General features: G+C 37.8%; 2 protein-coding genes across 2 annotated transcripts in view; both read right to left on the reverse strand.

The window, feature by feature from the left end:
* LOC310736190 (uncharacterized protein) overlaps positions 1 to 16998 on the reverse strand; it is a gene marked incomplete at its 5' end in the record, with an annotated part of 36180 nt that extends 19182 nt beyond the window's left edge. Inside the window, 4 exons of the mRNA XM_083559563.1 lie at positions 11645 to 11682; positions 12435 to 12566; positions 13858 to 14417; positions 16932 to 16998. Of these exons, the coding sequence (XP_083415689.1) occupies positions 11645 to 11682; positions 12435 to 12566; positions 13858 to 14417; positions 16932 to 16998 (797 nt within the window). The remainder of the gene's footprint in view (positions 1 to 11644; positions 11683 to 12434; positions 12567 to 13857; positions 14418 to 16931) is intronic.
* Positions 16999 to 19439: 2441 nt separating this feature from the next.
* cpne7 (copine VII) overlaps positions 19440 to 24647 on the reverse strand; it is a 60179-nt gene continuing 54971 nt past the window's right edge. Inside the window, exon 16 of the mRNA XM_083558539.1 lies at positions 19440 to 23814. Within this exon, the coding sequence (XP_083414665.1) occupies positions 23674 to 23814 (141 nt within the window). The 3' untranslated portion in view covers positions 19440 to 23673. The remainder of the gene's footprint in view (positions 23815 to 24647) is intronic.

Consider the following 24647-nt stretch of genomic DNA (forward strand, 5'->3'; position numbering starts at 1 on the left):
CTGTGAAGAATTGTGTAACAATTGCGTTCAGCTTGCAAGCACAAGAACACCTTCCTGCATTCTTCAGGTTGACCACCTCTGGAAGATGTGCATTAGCCCTTCTGCGGACTGAGATGTGAGAGACTGCCTTCACAGGGTGCTTTTTTCTTTGGCTCTAAATGGTCTGTTGTCTTCCTGTTCTGAGAGGTCTGTACTATCTTTCTGTGCATTGTTATATTGGCCAAGAATGTCTTAGCCACTTCCATTTGGAATATAAGAAATTGCATGATGCTCCTTCTTGGTGTGCCGCGTACTGTGTGGCCTTGGCGGTACAGTAGCCAGCTGTTGGCTAAAGCAACATCTGTGAAGTGCATGAGCATCCACTTCTTGGTACGGACACTCATTCTATAGTTGCTGATCATCCTGTCTGTGAGGTCAACCTCACCCATCTTGTTGTATTCACGAACAATATTTGGTCATCTGATAGACACATATTGTTTCTGTTTCTTGTCCTATCGCTTGCAGGTGTCTTCAGCCTGTTCATCATGAACAACAGACAGCATCAATACCGGCTTGTTGTCATCCCACTTTACAAAACAAATTTTTCCATCTTCAGTGGTAATTTCTGCTGAGGTACCTCTTCCATTCTTTTTCATTGTTTTGTCACTTGGTAGCTTCTGCACTGCTTTGGGAAACCCAATTTTTCATAACTGTACCAGCCGGGTACACCTGCTTCTCCATCATTCGATTTACAGTTTTGATGGATGTAAAGAACCAATCGCAGTACACTTTTGTTCCAGGATGGAGAGTTTCAGACAGACTATCAATGACCAAACCTCCCAAACCCAGTTCACCTGGTTCCTGGACCTGTGCAATCAGTGCATCTGCACCCTTATATAATTCAAAGTAGAGCATGATGCCTTCTGGTGAAGCACAAAGAAAGTTTTTCATGCCAACTGGATTGAGCTTTATTGGCAGATATTGTCGAAAAGGACAGGCTTCTGTAAATGGTATCATTTGCTCATCAATAGAAACGCTCTCAGGTCTTGTCTGAGACCTGCAGCCTTTAAGAATGCGGTCAAGAAAAGGTCCAGGTCCTGAAAAATAAACTATAAGGCAGGACATGCTGTATGTTTTCTCCATAAAGTAGTGCTGTTTTCTGTAGCAGTACATTTGTTTCAGTACTGAAATTCATTCCTTTCAATGTTGGTCTTGCATTGAATAACTGATGCATTGTTAGCTTTTTTTTTTTTTTCAGTTTCCAGAGGGAAATATTAGAAAATAAGACTTCTGTATTATTAGTTGTTTTGTAAAAAAAAAAAAGGAAGCATGCTTATAGTTTTATTAGTATTTTTTGTAACAAGTAAAAAAAAATTAGATTTTTGACAAATAAAGTCAGTTTTCATATTTTGTACAGTACACATTCTTGTTGGAAAAAAATGTAAATACCTGTAGATTCATTGAATAAACTAATCAATAAAACTGGATTATTTGTTTTGGTTGAAGGCAACAATATGAATTTTAGAATAATTGAACTTAATTAAAACTAAATTAAAAATGTTAGGTTGATTTACCTTAATTTCCGGACTATTAAGCGTACCCAAATATAAGCCGCACCCGCTGAATTTTAGAAAGATTTTTTTTTTGAACAAAAATATGCCACACATGTCTATTAGCCGCAGGTGCCTACACTGAAACTAATGAACTTTAAACAGGCTTTAACGAAAGACAGTGTCTGTAACACGACTTGTATCTAAACAGTAGCCTACCAAGAAATGAAAAGTCATTGTTCAATGTCTTCCTCCTACCTTTTACAACAATTTCTCTCGGGAGTTTTTCTTTTGGCATCTTCGTGCGTTTAAGAAGCACCATCGGTTAAGCTTTTCTCCCGATGCCGGGCAGCTCAGAACACAGGTGAAGTGCGTTTTTTCATGCCCGGTTGTTTTCAGCGTGACAAATGAGTCGCATTTCCCGTTGACAGTCCAAGTGAGCGGCAGGTCAAACGTCAGAGGAACTTCATCCATATTTATGATGTGGTGCGGCCTGATTCAGTGGGAGCGCATTTAATATAAAGAGTCTCATTGGTTCACCTTAACCCGTTCAGCAATTTCATTGGTCTAATGTTATGGGGCTCAATTTTGGCTTGAAGCTTGTGACACTTAGAAAAACCCAGGAAAAATCTATAAATTACTTCATTGTTTAAGCCGCGGGGTTCCAAGCGTGGGAAAAAAGAAGCGGCTTATAGCCTGGAAAATACGGTAACTAAACAAAATTGCATTAACATTATGTAATTAACTTAAGTTTACTGAAATAAATATTGTTATGTAAATGCAACCTAACTAAGTTACATCGAACCTGCTGACATAAAAAAGTAGGGCCAACATATTTTTTTGAGTGTAGGTGATTACACTAACATTTCTTCGCTAGCAAAGTTGCTTACTAAAGCATTCGTTTAGCACATGATGGCACCTTTCAGGGCCTTGTCAGGAAAACAGTTAAACATATGAATTAATCAAAAATCATATTGATCATGAATCATATTGGTGCTGTCCTGAGTACAATGTGAAAATTAACGGTCCAAAGAAAAAATCCTTGAAAACGTTCAGTTCTCCATGTTTACTATAATTATATGATGACAGAAGGAAAGCAAATGAAGCATTTAAACAAGAGCTAGAGGACAGAGCGGTGATGCATTCAAGGTGAGTCATGCAGCCAGAGGTATGAATAATGTTGCCTTTGACTGACCTGCTAAAAACATGCCTTCAGGTTTGATAAAAAATAAGCACACAATACTACATAAATTTTAAATCATTAAGATAAAAGTGTACCCTTAAAGGTTAAATGTTGAATCCTACAAAATAATACTTCATCATTAGAAAGATTTCCAAGTACCACATTGTCTTTTATTTAGTTATTTACCCCTAAATGCATCCATAAATACTATTTTAAAATGTAAACACTAATTGGGTAAATGTGTAGTACGGACATTAAATTCTTGTGCATTATTTGTTTTTTAATACTTAAGATATGTCATTATTTAATAATTAATCAAAAAATGTCCCTAGCTTTCTTAAAGTGTTACATGATAAAATATTATGTATTACTGTATGTATTACTGACACAGTTCAGGAGGTTATTTATTAAATCTTCTTTTAACATACCAGGAAGCTGTAAAAAGAAAAAAATATATTTATACAAAAAATGTTCTGCAAAGGAATAAAATTTGAATTATTTTTTTAATTGGCCATCCAATATGGGACTCCACAGTTTGTACAATCACTCACAGTGAAGAATGGTCATGGGAACATCAACACTTGACATTTGGATGTTGGTTGCTCTGAGTCAAAGAATAGTCTTGATCTTTTTTATGCTTTGTTTACAAAAAAGTACTTTATTTATCTATGTTTACACAATATCACCTTCAAAGTAGTCCTGTTGCACAGCAATACAGTGCTCCCAGCATTCTTGCAATTTCTGGAAAGTGTCCTGGAAGTCTTCTTTTCGAAACACATTCTGCTATTCATGCAGGATCTCCACAATGGTGTCAAAACTGCAACCTTTGAGCATCTTTGGGAATTGGGCAAAGTCCGCAGGAGCCAAATCTGGCATGTAGGGTGGTTGACATGACAGCGCACATGGTCGGAATAGCAGATTACCAGTTACACAGCTCCTGATGTACACAGAAAAATGTATTTTTGCACACTGACTTATGAAGGTTGGTGCTCCATGTGACTGTGTGTGCAGCCTTATGCTGCCATCTGTTGGCAGGTTACAAAACATATTTTAAAACTTTTTGATACCACCAAATATTCTGACCTTTGTGTTCTTACTGCTTTAAAATAAGCCATTAATAGGTTTGGGATTTGCATGAGTATGTGAGAGAGCTACAAGAGAGGACGCAAGAGATTTTTAATGCTAGTTTTAGTGGGTCAGTGAATATAGAATATACAGTATATGATATATATTTATCAGTGGCAGGCCATGCATTTTATACATTCAGTGGTGTCCTATTACCTCTTATCACCAGTTAATCCACCTCTTAAAACAATAATTGTGACACCATGAGTAAAAACCATCAGTATTATACAAAACACAGAAAAAGGAGCACTGTATCACAGACAGGAATCTTATGCAGTACCTTGAAGTACTTCAGTCACATTTATATTTATGTAGATAGATAATTAAATCTACATACACTGTCTACTTATTGTATAATCTATACTCACTTCATTTATAGCACCTATATACAGATGTCCCATCACCAGCCTCTTTTTTTCTCTTTCTCTCTTGAATAATAGGGAAACATAAACCTTGAAATACGTTCATAATTTAACAACACCAGGATCGCAAATTAATTTTAAAATATGAATAAAATATGATACCAGTGTAATGGTGAACCTGTTGATGCTAAGGTTTCTTTCCCTCTATCACCAAACAAATATGTACCATTAAATGAAGCTAGTCCTCCTGGGTAAAGTTACATACTCCAGTCCCGTCTAAATTGTAGAGGAGGTAGTGTTACAATTATTTATAATAATAATCTAAGCGTCAAACAAAAAAACTAAACACAAATTAACAAGCACATTCGGAGTTCTTTACACCAACATAATTTAATTTAATTTAATAAATAATTTAATCATAAAATAATTTTTATGTAGCATCCAAAAACAAGTCTAGTCAGCCGATTTAAATAATTATTATCTATAGACCCCCAGGGCCCTATTCTGATTTCCCTGTCGAATTTGCAGATTTAATTTCAAATCTAGCTACTTCCTTAGACAAAGCAATTGCTCAATTGCCAGTGACTTTAATATTTTAATAATCATAAAGACTCCTTAAAAACAGCTGTTTGGTTAGTTCAGATTCAGTAGGGATTAATCAAACGGTCATAGGACCCAAGCAAGAGTGATGGACAGACTCTTGATTTAATATTAACATTTGGATAAAATATAAGAAATATAATAATAACTCCAAAGTCTGAAGCTATTTCAGATCACTACCTCATCTCCTTTAAAATCTGCCTCAGTCATAGCATAAGTATCTTGCCATGTTACCATGTTAAAAGTACATTCATGTCAACTAAAGCAGCGAGTTTTATTAATAATCTTTCGGAGTTATCTCCATTAATTAAATTACCTTCTGACCCTGAAGAGCTTAGAGCCTAGATAATAAAATAAAATGATTCAAGAAAAAAAAATAAAATAGCACGCTTGCACCTTGAAATAAACCACTCAGAAATTAAAACGTAAATGGTGTCAAACTAAATTGTATGTATTTCAAATAGCATGGAAGAAGAGCCTCCTGATTCAAAGGAAAGCTCTTAGTGCTGCTAGATCAGTAAACTTTTTGTTATTTAGTGTCCTCCTACTTCACATACTCTGTTTGTCTCTCTTTCTTTCTCCATCCCTTGCAAGGACCTTGAAAAGACAGTTCTGGGAGTGGATATGAATTTCTACACACTGTTCTACATTTATCCCATGTACCTTTTAAAGCTTTTCGGTGCTCAGAATTGTGACACCAGCTGTCTACGTCCTACTTGACATTAAGCAAGATCATATTGGGGCTTTGAGGGGGTCATAAAATACTCTGGTCTGATCTGAGGGACATCTGAGAGAAATTTAGAAAGAGAGACAGGAAGAGAGACAGAGAGAAACACAGAGAGATTAAAAAAGAGTGAAAGATAGAGAGATAGAAAATGCCATGCAGAAAGAAAGAAAGAGCAAGAGATTAGAGAAAAAAAGGGAAAAAGAGAGGGACAGAGAGATGCTGAAAGTTTTATTTCATCGCTGATATAAATTTATTGTCAAGCTTTTGTTGTGTTGTGTGTGTTACAGTCCTGTCCATTAAATATTTTGCTCAATATTTTCGAATCTAATACTGGTAGTTGGAATGAAAGTTAGAAGAAACCTTTAGAGGAACCAGACTCAAGAGGGAACCCATCTTCATCTGCGTTGCACTGAATGTCCATTTTTTACAGCTAAACTGTGTTGAGATGTGCAGTGATGATGATCAAATGCAAACTGTAGTCTTGAGTCAGTGTAGCAGACTGTTGGCATTAAGTACAGTCCAAATCCATCCTCAACGCTCCTGTCTTGTGCCGTAATTTCATGGATCCCCAGGCTGTTGATGAGAAACTTTTCTCAGCTGCACAGAGTGGCATCCAATCGAAGAGAACACCATCCAGAGGCAGGCCAGGACAAAGTGGGCAGATCTGGGGAGGGGAGAGGGGCAGGAACAGTAGTCACTGGTACCTCAGGAGCATGTATAACTTGACTGAGAGAGAGAGAGAGAGAGAGAGAGAGAGAGAGAGAGAGAGAGAGAGAGAGAGAGAGAGAGAGAAGAGGGGTGACGGGGAGAAAAGATATGGATTATTAAGTATCCTTATTGTTGTATAAAAGTTAAGGAAACTGTGCAGTTGGGGACTCCAGCAAGACTCACTATGGCAGCATAATAAAAAGGGAGAGCCAGAAGGTAACACAGACATGAGGGATCTTCGGGATAAGAGACGACCCACCACATCACCGTCAACAAACCTAAATGAATGTGTGAGAGTGAGAGGTTGACAGCATACATATATTACAGTTCACTGAACACATATCATATACATGATCCCTATACATGATATCTGCTACTTTACCTAAGAATAATTTACTGATCAAAGGCTACTTAAACATTGAGACTGTGTCTAAGTCCCGAACAGTCTAAGACTACAGTTTGTTTCATAACTATGGAGCTTCATAAGAGAAAGATCTCCCTTCTGCTGTAGTCTTCATTATTTGAGGTACCATCAAATAGTCTGCACCTTTTGATCTAATTAGGCATGGGGGATCATAATAGTTCAGAAGTTCACTCAGATACTGTTGTTTGTTTGTTTGTTGTTCCTTTGCACTTTAAGCAACATCTCTTCCTCCTCCTCCTCCTCCTCCTTCTCCTTCTTCTTCTCCTTCTCCTTCTCCCTCTCTTCCTCATCTACAATTCCCTGACAGGATGCAAATGTTTTCTGGGTAAAAATTGTGAATGTCATAACATACAAATTATAGTACTGCTGCTAAGACCATGCTGCTAAACATAAGCACTATAATTGTTTTACTTGAAGTTTGCTGGCAATTTCCAGGAATGAAATTATAGTGTAGTATGAATGATAATTACACTGCACTGAGTTGGAATGGGGGGGACTAAACAAAATTTAATTAGATCTTGCAATGATAGTCAGTTTGGCCTAATCAGAAAATTTTTTCTCAATAATTGTACTGATAGTTTGAAATGGTACAGTAAGTGTTAGTGGCATCAACAGTGGAATTAAAAATATGACCTTTGATTTAAAATAGGACCGCATCACATAAAACATTTTTAACACTAATGCACAACTCAATATTTAGGCCTATTATCCTTAATCTGATTGCATATTTTGAAAATATTATATCTGATATTAATATTTAGTTACATGTGCATTACATATGTTCAATACAAAACTTCTGTGCAAGTTTAGAGCATCTTTTATCACTTTGACATCAAAAAGAGAAACGCAAAGGAACAAATGCACCACTGCACTTTACATGTGTACAAGGTCTTTTTGAATTCTACTGAAAAGAATGAGTTGGTATTGTTTGATTATAGATTCACTGTTTGGACAAAAGTATTTTTAAAGCCATATGTAGTTCCTCCCTAAATTGTTCTCTCAAAGTTGGAGGCACACAAATATACAAGATGTCTTTGGATGTAGTAGCATTAAATTTTACCTTTACTTTATCTAGGAGGCCCAAACCTGTTCCAGCTTGACAGTGAACCTATGCATGACGCCAACTCCATGAAGATGAAGGTTTATGTTGGTTTATATAGGTTGAGGTGGAATATCTTGAGTGGCCTTCTATAGACCTCTGGCTTCAACTCTAGTGAACACCTTAGAGATGAATTTGTACCCTGACTGCACCCCAGGACTCCTCCCTTACATCAGTACCTGACTTAACTAACACTCTTATGGCTGAATAAGCACAAATCTTCCCAGAAAAGGAAGATTATTTCAACTGAAAATGGGGACTAAATTTGGGATCGGATGTTCAAAAAGCACCTTATGAAGAGGTGTCCATAAACCTTTTAACTTTTGCATTTTTAAAAATTTGATGTCCCTGTTTCAACTTTTATTTATTTGTTTTTTTGTTTGTTTGTTTGTTCATTTATTTAATTTAATTAATTTATATATTTTTTTAAACCTGGTACTCATCTATTCAAAAAACAATAAGGAATTTGTTAATAATATATATTGTTCCAACTGTAATAAAAGAAAAGAGAAAAATGCACTTGTCTGCATCAAGAAAATGATAACAAAATAACACACAAAAGAAGAAACAATTTAATGTTAAAAATGTCTGACCATTGAAGATTAAGGAAGATAAATCTGCAAAACATTCCATGCATAACACATTTCTTTACCATTAATTTTGTTTGTGGGTGCTCAGAAATTTGCACACATCAAATTCAAATGGTGATGTAATTTTTAGTGCTGGATTTAAATCAACATAATTGATACTGAATACTTTTTTGGTGGCTTGCAGGTTTTGGTAAAAAAAAAAAAAAAGGTAAAATGTTTTCTTTAATTACTCATTAGGAATGCAACAGAAGAAGAAACAGACAGGCCTAATTGGCTCTGGAGGTCGTTTTTATGAATAAGCGGAAAAGCTTGCATAAAATTATGCACATTAATTTCCTATAGGCCTGAAATTACTTTAAAGATACGATCAGCATCATTATTCTTCATCATGCAATCTGATTTACTTCATGTTTATTTATGAGCCGCTGCTACTAAATGGATCACTTCTTCCAAACAAAAACAGCAGGATGTATGTGGCCTGGAAGCCGAATATTATAATAATATTATGAGCTCAGTGATATATAAAATATAATATATGAAATAATGAGCTCAACCTATACTACATACTGTAACTGTATAGTGTATAGGTGTTAATTGTGATTTCAAATTTTTTATTTAATTTAATTTAATTTAATTTCATTTCATTATTTAAGCATTTATTTTTCTTAAATTTATTTAAGTTACTGAAGGTTCATACCTGAAAGTAACACAGAATTGTATAGGATGTGTTTGAACTAGACTTAAACCTGTTCCAGCATGACAATGCCTCTGTGCACAAAGCCAGCTCCATGAAGATATAATTTATATGGGTTGGATTGAAAGCTCTTGAGTGGTTTGCTAGAGCTCTGACCTCAATACTGAACACATCTGGGATGATTTTGAGCCCTGACTGCACTCCAGGTGTCTTCACCCCACATCAGTGAATAATAATAATAATAATAATAATAATAATAATAATAATAATAATAATAAAGAAAGAAAAAAAGAAAAACATATATATATATATAAACATGACCATATTCGGTTCTGTGATGTGAGATTTACAGTCTCAGACATTTCCATATATCTGGACTAAAGCATGTGCTTGCTTCAGTGTGTGAGCTATTTCCCTCTGACATTTAGTTGACATCTAACCTTTCTCTAAATTGACCTCAAATGCCATTTGGTTGCGAATGAAATGCAAAGCCAAAGTGGTTTTATGTTGCACAGCGTGTGATGGGCATCTGACACAAGCAGCACAACTGTGCACTTTCTGTGAAACAGCACTGTCAGGATTTTTTCCTACACAAGCAGGCACAGCAAACATTTTCAGCTTGCATTCACTTTCAAATAATTTTCATTTCAGTCAAAATGATGATGACTCAATTAGGTCTGATTTCAGTGACTGTCAGATAAGCATGCTTCAGTTCTGCAGATACAGCAGTGCCTCATATGTACTGAGAGATAAAGTTAATTCCATGCTTATTATATATCATTGCCGCTGAACTTTGAAGAACTAAAAATAAAAGAAGGTTTAGAATGAATATATGTCCTGTTTGAAAAAAAAAAGGTCAAAGCTAGAGCCAGTGATGAGCCTGTGCCCTGGTGCTTTGAGGACATACATCAGAAATGCTAACCATGATCAGGACAAACATCAAACATCACAGGCTTTATTGAAGTCTCTGATAAAACACAATACACACAACACAATATCATCGGTTTGTTCATCAAAGCTCAACGCTTAAAGCTAGCAATGGAGTAAAGCCACTGAACTAAAAAAATATTTATAAATGTTAAACAAATACAAACACTTGAATATAGTTTAATATTACTTTTATTAAAGCAGCAACTTCAGGGTATTTTATATCCCATGCCAATAAGAGAATCTCATCACAACAAAAGACAAAAGAAAGAACGTCTCCAGGTTAGTTATGTAACCATGGTTCTCCGAGGGAACGAGATGCTGTGTCAACAACGCTTTGGGAACGCTTCCGCATTGTCCACGTTATGAATCACGTGTGTAATCAGTCCATTGAAAAGCGCGGCGTCACCAGCGGGGTGACGTCACGACCAGAAAGCTATAAAGAGCACATGGAGTGAAGCCGGCACTAGCTTCTGAAAGGGAAGGAAGCGCTGCAGGGATGCTGGCAGTGTCTCGTTCCCTCAGGGGAACCATGGAGACATTTCCTTTCAGGAACTCCAGCTGCGTCAACAATGCTTTGGGAACGAGTGTCCAATACCGCCAGACTGACCAGTCCCTGCCTAGTGTGTAAGAACACAGCTAGGTCGAAAGACAGAGGTGCCAGGAGTGGCACTGAAGGTTATAAAACCAGACAAAGGTCAGCAGGGTGGACCAGCCTGCAGCATTGCAGATGTTTGGAGAGTTTGGAGAAACTCCAGAGAGGCTGAGTGTGCTTTGACCCTGAAAAGAGCAGGCAACCAGAGGACTCATAGGAGGATGAAAAAATCATCCACAATCCAACTGCTGAGCTTCTGCTTATTTGCAGGAAGACCTCTCCTCGGAGGGCCATAGCAGACCAACAGTTGCTCAGACTTTCTCCATAGACTTGCTCTGTGGATGTATATGTACTGTGCCTTGACCAACGGCTCAAAGGGAGGTTCAGCCTCCAATACAATGGCCAAGTCCCACGCAGGCACTCTAGGTCATACCACAAAGAAAACGTGTCACCAACAGGTTACTACCCAGTGATTAAACTTCCAAGGGGGCATGATATGTCAAAATAGCCCACTTTAAGGGTGGAAGGAGCCAACCCTTTGGTGAAGATATTCCAGCACTGAACTGACCAGGCAGCTAACTGGATCCAGTTGGTGCCGATCGCACTATGCTGGGAACAGGCATCATCTAACAGCGTACAGGAGGCACGAGCGCAGACCCCCCTTATGGTTGATATAAGAGACCATAGAGGTGTTGTCTGAACGGACCAACAAATGGTGGCCTATGAGGTCTGGAAGGAAGTGCTTTAAAGAAGCACAGACAGCATCTCTAGGCAATTCACATGCCACAGCACGCTCCCTAACCCGTTAGGGGAAGCATCCGCCATTAGCATTATGCGACGACCAGGAACTCTTAACACTGTGCCCTGAGATATACAATTTTCTTGATCTTTTGAAACCTCTAAGGCACGTAGGGCTCGCTGTGTGACCTTGATTGTATAGAGTGGATTGCCCCTCCGAGAGAACCCTCGAGCCCTGAGCCACCACTGAAGGGACCTCATGTGAATGAGGCCAAGTGGAATTACATTAGACGTTGCTGCAATTAGCCCCAGCAGTCTCTGGAACTGCTTGACAGTCACTCACTTTGAAGCGGTTTCAGCAGTCTCTGGGGCAGGCAACAGCTGTGCACGCATAACAGTCAAATACCACACAACGCCTAAGTAAGTGGTTCTCTATAGTGGAGAAAGCACACTCTTTTTGGGATTCAGCCATAACCCCAATTCCTTCATGTGGGCGAGAATGGCATCTCGATGCCGGATCGATAATTGCTCTAATGGAGCTAAAATCAACCAATCTTCGATATATTTTAAGATACGATGCCCTTAAGTCTCAGAGGGACCAGGGTCGCATCCACACACTTTGTAAAGGTTGCGGGGTGAGAGGGCAAGACCAAATGGAAGGACCTGATATTGGTAAGCTTTGGCCATGAAAGCAAACCTATGGAACTTTCTGTGAGGAGGAAGGATAGATACATGGCAGTATGCATCCTTCAGGTCTATCGTGACAAACCAGTCCTCACATCTATTTGAGACACAATCTTAAACCTGAGTTTTAGTAGTGAGCGGGTCAGCTGACACAGATCTAACATAGAATGCAACCCGCCATTCTTTTTGAGAACTGTGAAGTACCGGCTGTAGAACCCGGACTCTCTTTCTGATGGAGGGACCACCTAGATCAGACATCCTTCCTCAGGAGAGTGTCTACTTCCTGTTCCATGACCAGAGCCTGCTCAGATCTCACCAGGGTGGGACACACTCCATTGAACTGGGAGGGACAAGACCCGAACTAATTTGTATAGCCTCCAAGACACTTCTGGCAGAACTTCCCAGGCTGCCAGGTAGTCTTTTAAGGGTATCAGCCTCTAATGACTGACCTCTGGTAAGCCTAGAGCCGGAGCTATACCCTGGTGCAGCTCTAGGGGCCTCCTGGAAGGCGGCGAGCCCTCCATGTCTGCTACAATACCGGGCAGAAACCGAGTAGGAAACTCGCTGGAGCTGGCTGTTCCCTGAAGCACAGAGTGTGGCAGGGTTAATGGACCAGTAACCACACTTTTTCAGTCCGACAATGTTGGTGTACACAGAAGTCTTAGGACTGAAGAGGCGGGCTGGAAAAGGCTAAGCCCAGGAACCGGCACCTCAGAGTCAGGTCCAGAAAGAAAGGCAAACCCCGATGCAGAGGCTTCAGAACTTTCTGCTCATTGGCCGGCCAATCTATCTCCAGTTTGAATATTGTACGGGTCACAACCTCCAATAGCTCCTTAACACCCAGCTCGCAAAGCGCTCCTCCACACCCCCTCCTCGGAGGAAGGGAGGTGGAGTTAAATGATTTTGTCGCATGAGGAACAAACCGTCGAAAGGCGTGCTTCCAAGACTTGCAATCAAGTGCTGGACCAGACAGGTGAGGAAGGAGAAAGGGACAAGCCCATCTCCAAACTCTCTGCCAGGTCCACCTGCGAGCCCCAGGAACTAACCCGCCGCTCCGTAGAAGCAGGGGCACCTTCCTTGAAGAATTCCCACCGGGAGCGGAACATTCACATTTCTGGACATTTACCACTTCCCATCCAGACAAAAACACATAGAGCACTTCATGAACAAACAAAAACTAGCGCTTGCTTGACTTTATGTGCTTTTTATAGCAGTGATGCCACGCTTTCTATTGGACTGATTACACACGTGATTTAGAGCGTGGACAACACAGAAGCATTCCAAAAGCATTGTTGATGCAGCTCGAGTTCCTGAAAGGTTTAGAGCGTGGACAACACAGAAGCATTCCAAAAGCATTGTTGATGCAGCTCGAGTTCCTGAAAGGTAAATGAATTCACACTACGTATACAATTTTTAAACATCTTCAAGTTCAAAAGAAAAAATATATGCTTAAAAGGAAACTGCCTGTTGTCTACAAATGCTATAACTGTCAGAAAGTGTGGGGCAAAGGCAAAACACAGTTCGAAAAACAGTCCAGGGTCTAAACACAGGCGGGGAAATGCAGGGAATACAAGACGAAAAAAAAAAAAAAAGTCCAAAAGGTCAGGCACAATAATCTAAGCAACAGAGGACGGAGCAAAAACACAAACCAAAGAGCCAGTCCAGAGTTCAAACCAGAGCAGAGGCAGTGCAGAACAGGGGTCAGGGTCACGATCAGGGTCAGGAACAGGTACAGAATCCAGAGCAGGCAGGGTGGCAAGAGTATTCTCAGGGACTTAGGAAGCCAGTGAGGTAATCTGGCCCCGAGCTAAAGTCCTAAAATTCTGGACAAGCACGCCTTGAAGATTGGGTCAGATGAAACGTGAAGCAAACTTCCAGTTGTCTGTCCCTAGCATCAAGGTGGAGATCTGAGGCAGAGCGGCACCCTCTGCGGAGGTCTGAGGCAGAACAGCGCTTTCTGTGAAGGTCTGAAAGCAGAGCGGCGCCTTCTGTGGAGGTCTGAGGCGGAACGGCGCCCTCTGTGGAGACCACGTCATTAGCAAAACCTATAAGCCATGCAAACACCTTGGAGAAATCCGGGTTTGGAGCAACATAGTCAACAAGGCTTTGGCCCTCGGTTTGACTCTGGAGTGGAGCGGCTTCCTCTGCGGAGACAACTTCATCAGCAAACCCCAGGGGCCAAGCGGACACCTTGGAGAGACTTGGGGGTGGAGCAAAGTAGTCAACACAGCTGAAGTCCTTGGCGGGACTCTGAGGCAGAGCGGTGCCCTCGGCAGGACTCTGGAGTGGAGCAGCGCCCTCTCTGCTACCTTCTGCAAGGCTCAGGAATAAAGAATCATCTTCGACGGTGCTCAGGAGCGAAGCGACATCCTCAGCAGAACTTGGGACAGGCTTGGGGGCATGCTCGGAGGGCAGACAGGCACAGAGGTGATCTTGGCAGTGAATGAGAATTATGAGAATGAGAATTAATACGTCAGTATTATAATTGCAAAAACAGTGTCAAGGCTCAGTAATGACAGGAATAATAATAAAAAAATTTATTATTTATGTTTCTTCTAAGTGGGTTTCTCTTGCTTCAAAATATTTAATGGTATTAACCAGAATTCCTTTTGTGCTTAACATGGTATCAGAACTCAGTGTTAAAGCTGAAGGTAATGTGCATTTGAAGAATGAAAGATATAAGGATATAGAACCAGATTAATAGATCTAAATTAGCATTTAGTAAGCATAACATTAGCTCACTTACTAGAAAACATTTAAACATAGGAGTTAACACACCAATAATTAACCTCCTAGCAAACAATGCTAATTCTAAAATAACGTTACGGCTTAATATAATATGTAACTAATGTACCGAATTTATTCCTGACCCATAACAAATATTTTAACATGAACCTTTAGTCACAGGCAATATATTTAGCCATATTTGTATGTAATTATATTAATACAAAAATAATTTGAGATATTTGGCTTCTGTCTTCACCAGTGCTGCAAAACACACAAATCCTTAATTGCAGTAATTTATCCAGTCTATCAGGACAAATGCCCTCAGCACTCTGTCTAACATTATTGTAAAGGGGAATGAAGCAGATCACATCCATTAACTTTTAATCACTGAATGGCATTTTGCATCATGGAAGAGCATAATTTGAGAACATTTATTTTCTTTCCTCTAGTTTCTTATTTCTGTTTGAAGATTAATAGAAGTTCTATTAAATATGGTAGGATGTATCAGATTAAACACGAACACTATAGCTGAAAGGCCTTGTGTCTATAGAATTGTTGAATATTTGTTAAATCCAATTCACTTAAATCTTTTTACTATGAACAAAGACCTAACCTAACCACAATCCTAAGCAAGGGCTTAATCATACTTCTATTGTACATTTAATTGTCACATATAGTGCAATTCTATTTTGCTCTACTGTAAAACATTTATCAATTTTATTCTTCAATTCACATCCTTCCTTATTTCTGTATTCCATTTTATGTCACAGACCAGTCATTAAAATTATTTTCATTATCTCTTTAAAAGTCCATCCATCCATCCATCTTCTCCTGCTTATCCGAGGCCGGGTCGCGGGGGCAGCAGTCTAAGCAAAGATGGTGAGCCCACTGGAAGGCGGCCCCACGTCGCTCCTTCGGGCTGAGCCCGGCCGGACCCTGTGGGGGAAGGCCCGGCCACCAGGCGCTCGCATACGAGCCCCAACCCCGGGCCTGGCTCCAGGGTGGGGCCCCGGCTGCGCCATACCGGGCGACGTCACGGTCCTTGATCTACCATTTCTCATAAGGGTCGCCTAGGACCTGTTTGCCTTGGGAGACCCTACCAGGGGCATATAGCCCCGGACAACATAGCTCCTAGGGTCATTCGGGTACTCAAACCCCTCCACCACGTTAAGGTGGCAGTTCAAGGAGAGGCTCTTTAAAAGTAATACACTATTTACTGTAAATTGTATATTTATGTTGACATTAAGTTTACAGAGTTAAGGGAGTTTCCAAACTTAGTAGTTAATTTTCCATTTAATGTTTGATGTTCAATGAAAGAAAAGCTCATTGAGACAGTGGGTGGAAAAATTAAGCTGGGAAGGAAATTACTGTTCCACATGGATAGTACAGTTAGGTTGCTAGTCTAATATGCCAGTGAAGCTAGTACAAAGCCACGCATGTAACATCTATAACAGACACCTGATTTTCACACTTTTCGCACATAAATTTTTTCTCTACCACTGGAAAAAAAAATCCCCAAAGCACTTATATATAGATAGTGTTGTTTGTTGCCATGGTAACACACAGACTGACTGACAGCATATAGTAAGTGTAGTAATGATTCAAGTTTACTGAAGGATTGCTTGAAATAGAACGAACAGGCAGAGCAAGACAAACAGTAAAATGTACCAATGCTGTCAAACGAATTATGTTAGGTGACTGGAATTGACATGCTGAATAATTTCCGATAGCTTTAGCAACCTGTGGTTTGCATGAAAGAAAGCTAATTCTTGGCTATAAGATACTTAGATCTGTTTGTGGTCCTCAAAATGATAACATGTAGTCTCACTGTATATTAATTTTTGATACAATAAACCCCCCTTCACTCATGAGGCACTGTATGAAAGAAGACAACAGAGAATAACAGAAACCAAATAAGGAGCTGAAATTGAATCAGGGTTGGACCTCATTCACACTAATTACCACACCCGCTACTTTACTGATGCAAATCATTCATTTCTTCATTAGGAGACTGAATCTCACCACAGTCATCAGCCCAGACCCCTGCAGGGGAAAATGCAGCCGAATTCTGCATTGAAGTCACTCTGATACTCTGACTGTCTCCGAAAAAAACTCTACCTGGTCCCTGGGCTCAAATTGGCCATTTATTGTCGTTGCCAGTGAGTGTTTGGACAGCCTGAGCCGTCTTTAATTGTGGCTGTAAATCAGCTACTTGGCACTCTGCATCCCTTGAGTGTGTTTGCACATGGCAGACTTCCGGAGCAGCACGGGAAGACAATGAGGCATGGTTACTGTAGCTAGAGAAGCTTAAGCCGTGAGACTCTCATCCGCTAAATCAATTGAAAAATAATTTAATAGTCAGCCAGGAACAGTTGCGTTTTCCATGGCTTTCGATGTAATAATGGAGGAAGTAATAAAGGCATTTTAGTGTTTACTTGTACAATGTAGTGTAGAATGAGGGGAAACAGCTCTATAAAAACGCAACACAATTTACAGAGAGATTTCTTATTAAAATATAATAAAATAATATATATATTTTTTTAATCCAAAGCAATATCGTGTTTGATGATATAAACCACTGTAAAAATAAAATCACAAATAACAACACAATCAACAAAAAAAATTTTGAAGTCCGATAAAGAACAAAAACATGAATAGAATGTAGGGGTCTGCTACCTGTTCTGCACATGGGTTTGATCAGGGTTTGATCAGGTGTGAGATAATTTTTCATGACTAGGTTAAGGTTTGGGTCTGTGTTTGTAGCTAAATAAAATAAAAAAATGCACAATAAGAAAAATCATTTATAAATGTTTTAAAGGCAAAGTGGAAGACATCGCTAAAATTTACCTGTCAATTCTGTTCTCAATACTGACTACTGATAACAATACATTTGGGTAACAAATGTGAAACTTTCAGCAGATTCAGTTTTGAGGAAGTTCATGTTTTAAGAGGATGTTATGTAATGTCATTTATTGTGTGCTAAGGTGGGACTTGATGAAACTGTGGTTGTTTACATGTGTTTGTTTACTGCCTGTTGTATACTGAAATAAAGTAATACATCAAATTGCAAAAAAAATGTTTTGTGTGTACAGGTTTAAAAATTGTAAGTTAGTGGAGACCTTTAAAAGAATAATATGCTGTCTAATGCAAAATATTATACACCCGGCATCTCCCAATCTACCACATGCCAAGTGCAATGGTGGGATTAGCATGAAAGTTGAAATTTTAGAAGCTGATTTATTTAAGCAGAGCATACAGATAATGAAGTGACTGAACTAAACAAGCTGAAAGCGCAGCTGCATCATTCTCTTGAGGCAGAGACTAAGCATCACAGAAAGTCAAACAGCATTGTGAGTAAAACAAAAAAATAGCTTAACATCTTCCTGAAAAAACTAAACTCATATATAAAAATTTCATTATGGAGCATAGTTTTTTGGTCAATGTGCTAATGTGTTTTCTGTTCCAGAATGATCTTTTGACTTTACCAAGGCGTATGTCATTCCACATATTTATGTAATTATTATCTTAGCGTAAATCAATCCTACAGTCAGTTAAAATTAAAAAATTTTCAAAAAACTGTTGTTTTTTTTAATCAACAATACTAATATCATGGCCAAGCAGAGAGCCAAAGACAGAACATTTGCAGCAATGTCTGTCTGATTTAAACTCACACTGCTAGCCTTCACTTCCTTTTTCTTTATTTAACAGTCATTCAGCATTTTTTCTCAGTCTATCTCTCTGCAGCTCCTGTCCAACTGCTTTCTGCTTTCTCCATGGCAACTGCTGTTATTCACTGTACTCTCTGAATGTTACATAAATTAAAAAGGCCATTGAGGGAAGCTAAGAGCAGATCAAACACCACTGTCTTTGGTGTAGTTACCAAGAAACTTGACATTCTGGAACTATGCGGAAAAGAATGTGAAGCTCTATCATGCAGAAGAGTCTCTCTTGTATCTCCTAGATCTTGTGTTTTACTCAGGCAGATTCAGAACAGCATCTGAAAGCACTTCGTAAATGTCAAATGCAAAATTAAAAAAATTTGAATATGTACAGAAAAAAATACAATTATTTTTACAATCAAAAGGTAGTATTCTGTAAAGAGACAAATGCAAATGATTTGCTCTCCTGGTTTGCAGTTATTTCTTATTTACTGTCTGATGCACAAAAATGCTAGAAAAAAGTATAGGCATGTTTTTTTTTTTTCGTATCTCCTTATAAGATATTTTGGCTACAGCAGGAGACCACATCAGATGACACTCCTGTCAGCCAAAAACAGAATCATGTGTTTCAAGAATGAGCTGCATGAAAACATTGTCTGTCTGTCTGTCTGTCTGTCTGTCTGTCTGTCTGTCTGTCTGTCTGTCTGTCTGTCTGTCTGTCTGTCTGCCTGCCTGCCTACCTACCTACCTACCTACCTACCTACCTACCTACCTACCTACCTACCTACCTATCTATCCATGAAAACATTGTCTGTCTGTCTGTCTGTCTGTCTGTCTGCCTGCCTGCCTGCCTGCCTGCCTGCCTGCCTATCTATCTATCTATCTATCTATCTATCTATCTATCTATCTATCTATCTATCTATCTATCTATCTATCTATCTATCTATCTATCTATCTATCTATCTATCTATCCGAGACTCCAGAGAGGCAATTGGAATTTAAAAATGATACATATCAATTCAAAGAAAGAATGATATATATTCACATACAAACCATCACACACAATCATTTATTGACAGGTTTATTGGCTTTAATACAGGATTAGAAGCACACAGTACAAGACCAGCATTGCAGAAGGAAAAGACAAATTCGCATAACTTCACATAATACCCCAAAGGAACAAACAACACATTCTACACAGAGTAATGCATGCAGTAATTTACAGTGTTTTCAGAACAGAGATTCTATGAGGCCTGTCTTAAAACTCAAAACCTGCTGAAGGACAGATTTCTTGGAAAATGTGGTTAAAATGATTTCCACAATCCAATAAGAAAGGGGGGCATGGCTGTTAGTTCTGTATACACATAAATACAATTAAAGTATTTTTTCATTTCAGCAGTGCATTCTGAACTTTCACCTTATCGATGTTTAATGTGTGGGCCAAGAAGAGTTCACTTTAATGCACTTTTGATTTTATACCATGGTTCTGCACTGATCGGAGCGCCTTTCAGTGACACTGTGTGCTGCTGCTGCTTGGGGAAAGGAGGTAGCAGAGAAGCAAGTAAATCCCTGCAGGGGGTTGGGATTGAATATTTGTGTGTATGTGTACAAAATTATTCGAGATCAGTGCACTGCCACAGAAAGAATCCAGTGGTCATGCAACATAGCCCAGAAATAACATTAAAAAAGGGGAAAAAAATAAATAAAAAAATATTACCAAATAAATAAATAAATCCTGAAATCTAAAGAAATAACTACAAAATATAAAGCATAATAAATAAATAATGAAATAATACAATAAATAAATAGACAATAAAATAAGCTAAATTAATACATATTTAGAACAAGCAAACAAACAAATAGATAAAATAAGTAATTGGATATATAAATCAATATTTTCTGAAATCCTGCATAAATAACTACAAAAAGGTATTAGACCAAATAAAAAAAGTAATCATCTAATAAATAAAATAAGTATAAACTAACTAATTAGTCAAATAAATATGTATAATTAAATAATAAATTAATACAACAGAAATAGAATAAATAATATACAATATAAAAATAAATAAATACAATTGTAAATAAACAAATACACAAGCAAATTGTTGATATAAAATGCGTTGTACACTACAAGAGCTTTCATTTATGTAGCCAATGTTTGTTTTTGTTTTTTTTTAAGTTTTTTTTAATACATAAATCATTAACCAGCATAGCGATATCTCCAAATGTGCTGCTTCAGTAATGAATAATTAAGCATTTACATACAGACAGAGACCACCTGCTGTTAATTACATTTATCCACTTGCATACCTACTGTACTAAGCCTAATGAGATAAAAGTAAAGTGGCATGCCTCAGCCAGTGGTGTGCAATCATTCATATGCAATAAAACATTTGAATTCATATTTCATATATATCTGAAGTGCAAACTTAAACCAGCTCCAGGCAACGTGGTAGCTGGCAGATGTTTTCCTGCATGTACAAAAGCAAATAAAGTGTGTTTTATTATTTTAAGATCTGTTTATAGATATAGTCTGCCATCTGGACCTCCAGCATAAGATAACAATCATTTACAATTTGTAAGTTTAATTATGTATGACTGTATGACAATATACATACACACAAGTAAAGAAATCAATATAAAAAATGTATTTGAGTCAGTTCATGAAGAAATTATTCAACACATTTAAACATGATGGCTGCTCATGCCAGAACTGCTTTGTTTACAAACACATTAATGATTGATTTGGCATGAAAAAAAAAACTGGACAAACAAATATTTGAAAAATACTGAGTTCATGAAGAATACGTTTGGATAGAAATGTTACCTTCAAGCAAAACAAAGAGTTTATGTTTTTCTTCTAAATTGCAATAAAGTAAGAACAAACTAGTCTTTCTCCAAAAAACATTTGAATAACATTTGGCTTTTTTTTTGTTTGACTGAGATGTAAGTTGTTAAGGGATTGTACTGCCTAACCTAGGTACTGAGGTATTATTTAAATTTGGCTTATGCAGCAGCTTAATTTTATGACTATTGGTCAACTCTCTAGTTCCATCTAAAGTCTGAATAATGAAGTGGAATTTTTGTGATAAATCCTGTCTGTAAAAAAAATTACTCAATTTCTTTTTGTTCATGGTAACAGCTATTTTACACAGATTTGATTGGTGAATGTGCCACATAATTAAACATTAAAAATCATGTTGCTAATTAATAACAAAAAAGAAAGTTATAGTAGATATTGTTTTCTGTAAGGAGATTTCAAACATTCATGGAAGGAGTCTCCAGTGTCAGAACTTTGTAACAGTCGGTAATTCTTCAGCCACGGGAAAGTATAAGGACATTGTGTTTTGTGTATTCTTGGTGGTTAATGTTGGTTAATGTTTCCACAACATTAAACTTAACTATAAGCTTGTAAAAAGTATGGTATTATTACTGACTAATTTCGTACAACTGCATGTTTAATTCTTTGCATGTTTCCATGGCGGTGCCCCTTGTGTAATCTACATACCTTTCCTATTACATTCCTTGTATGACCCTTGTAGCTGCATATATTTACCATTAATCTTTGAAGATGAATAATTACTCCCATCCTCTACCACCACCTCTCTGAGTTCACTTATTAATATGCATAGAGTAAATTTACCACAAAAAACAATCAGCTCAGACTGACCTTTAGAGTCCAGCCTGCATACTGCAAACTGACCCTGATTCTATTCATAGCCTTCCCACTACAGCCTGCTTTTTCTTCAATAAAAAGCTTCTTTTCACATCTTTTTATATGATTTCAATACTAAATTCACACAGTGGTCATACTGATATATTATTTAGTATACAATTATTTGTACGCTTTTTTCAATTCTGTGTCTGTGTAAGCCTAATATAATAAATTAAGTTTCCAAAACTTTGCAGTGTTGCATTTTTCCATTATGATCACATTTCATATTCACACACAGAAAATAAAATCTTGAATCTAGCACCCTTAAGAGTACAAGTTTAGTTTACATTTCACAATAAGTTTAATTCGAACCCTTATCTTCTAAAGAACTTTTAAGGAATCCTTTTTTTTTTTTTTTTGCAGTGTAGGAAAATGCACTAAATTAAATTAATATTTTATAAAAGATTTTCCTGAAAGTTCCTGAACAAATCCATTTTGTATCGGAGATTTAAGAAGAATAAAAACAATACAGTAATTAAATATGTTTGATTTGTAACTCGTAATAAAAATAATAATTCCAGATGAAAATCCTTGGTAAATAATTTAACATTTTCCTTTATCAGATTTGTATATACAGAATGTGTTATAAATGAGTTATGAAATAACGGAATGTTGGAAAAAAGACTTTCAATTTAACTCTATTTTCAGTGTTGGATAAAGTCTACTACTTTAATAATATTTCAGAAAATTAAGAATTCTCCTTTTACATTTAATGTTGCCAGAAAATCCACATTATATGTATATCATCACATATTTCTTACAGACTTAATGAATCATTTTGTTAATTGGGGTATGTCAGGTAGAAAAAGAAAAGTTGGGGTTGATTGATTAATTATTTGTATTCTGATTTGTTGCTGACAAATTTTGTACAACCAAATGCAACAGAACAACCAGTAGTACACAGTGTAGTATGAAGTTGTACTATAAGACGTGAGTCTTGTGCTGATTTTCTTTCAAACCCAGACTGTGAATTCATGCAGGCTATCAGTTGAAATTGTATGATTTACATGATGGAACTTTTCTGTGTGTATGTGTTATAGTTTATTCCTAGGTTGAGATACTATGCTAAAAGGGATGAGATCCTATGCTGAGTTGCAGATATCATGACCAGCCATTGGTGATTATACCTTTCGAGTATTTATCATGACCTTCCGTTTCCCCACATGGAATCCTGGCGAATGTTGTTGCTAAAAGCAGAGTGGTAAAAGGCCATCAAGAAGCCTTGAGGAAAGCACAGTGGCCAGGCAGAGCAAACACTGAAAAAGTCCTGCAAGGCACAGGATAAAAAAAATGCACATCGGAATTAAGAAATAAAAGTTGGCCTTGGAGGAGAAGTTGCAGAGAGCTGGCAGAGGGTAATAGGTCTGGAACTGTACAGATTGCAGCACAGATAATGAAGATGTGGGAATGATGCCAAACACAGGGCATGATCCAAGAAAAATTAATCCTCCTTGTGTGTAAACACGTTATGTATAAACAGGAAAATTGACCACCAAAGTAGTGCTTGATGTGGTGGGTTTTCTCGGCTCTAGCATTCGGTAGGTGTGAAGGGACTAAGCATAGGTCAAGACTCAAATTGATGTATTAATCTGGGGTATTGGCAATGGAGTTGGGCGTTGAGTCTAAAACAGGATTCATGGGAGGAATGGCCTTATGGCTGAAGTACTCGACGACCTGCTTGGGCACCTCAGCCAAGACGCACTTTGCCAATGCAGCAGGAGATGCCTGAAAAAACAAAGACAGATTTTGATTTCCCAGATTATCATGTTAAGGGTTTATTAAGATAGAGGTATCCCAATTTTTCATGCTACTAAAAAAACCCAAAATGTAAATCCTTTATTGTGAAGACTTTTCCTTCTTACACCCTCACACTTTGTTCTATATTTATTTAAAACTGAAAGAGCATCTCCATCCATCCATTTATTATTCTATATATTTTTTTTCCCTGTATTTTTCTATAACACTTATCCTATGCAGGGATCTCAGGGGTACAATGCGGGAAACCTCCCACTGAATGAGATGGAGTGCAATCATACACGCCATTTCGGAAATGCCAGTCAGCCAACAACTCATATCTTTGGACTGCAGGAGAACAACAGAGCCCTCAAGGAAACCTCCAAAGCATGGGTAGAACATGCAAACCTGAACTCTTTGATGTGTGAGGCAAATAAAAAACAAAATCATTAACTTAATTATTATAATAATAATAATTATTATTATTATTATAATTATTATTATTATTATTATTACTTAAAATGTAATAACAATAAAAAATGGTGGGAAAAGCATGAGAACAAATGTACATTTAGTTTCTGCTTTAGCCAACAAGGGTGTGCTTAGAAAGCATTTAAGTCTCACTACTCAACATTAGATTGATTTTCTCTGGCTGCAGACACAAAAGCAGAGAAAATATGTTCTACAAAGGAAAGCTGTGTAGCTCCATTAGCTTCTTCTGCTCAGTGTGCATGACCTGCTCAGTCTGCCTTCCTGATTTAAAGTGAGTGCATTGCTCTTTCAGAAGTGCATCAAAAGAACCACTTGAAGAGGTTAAGTCAGAA

Source organism: Silurus aristotelis (assembly GCF_946808225.1).
Source record: "Silurus aristotelis genome assembly, chromosome: 13".
NCBI lineage: Eukaryota > Metazoa > Chordata > Actinopteri > Siluriformes > Siluridae > Silurus > Silurus aristotelis.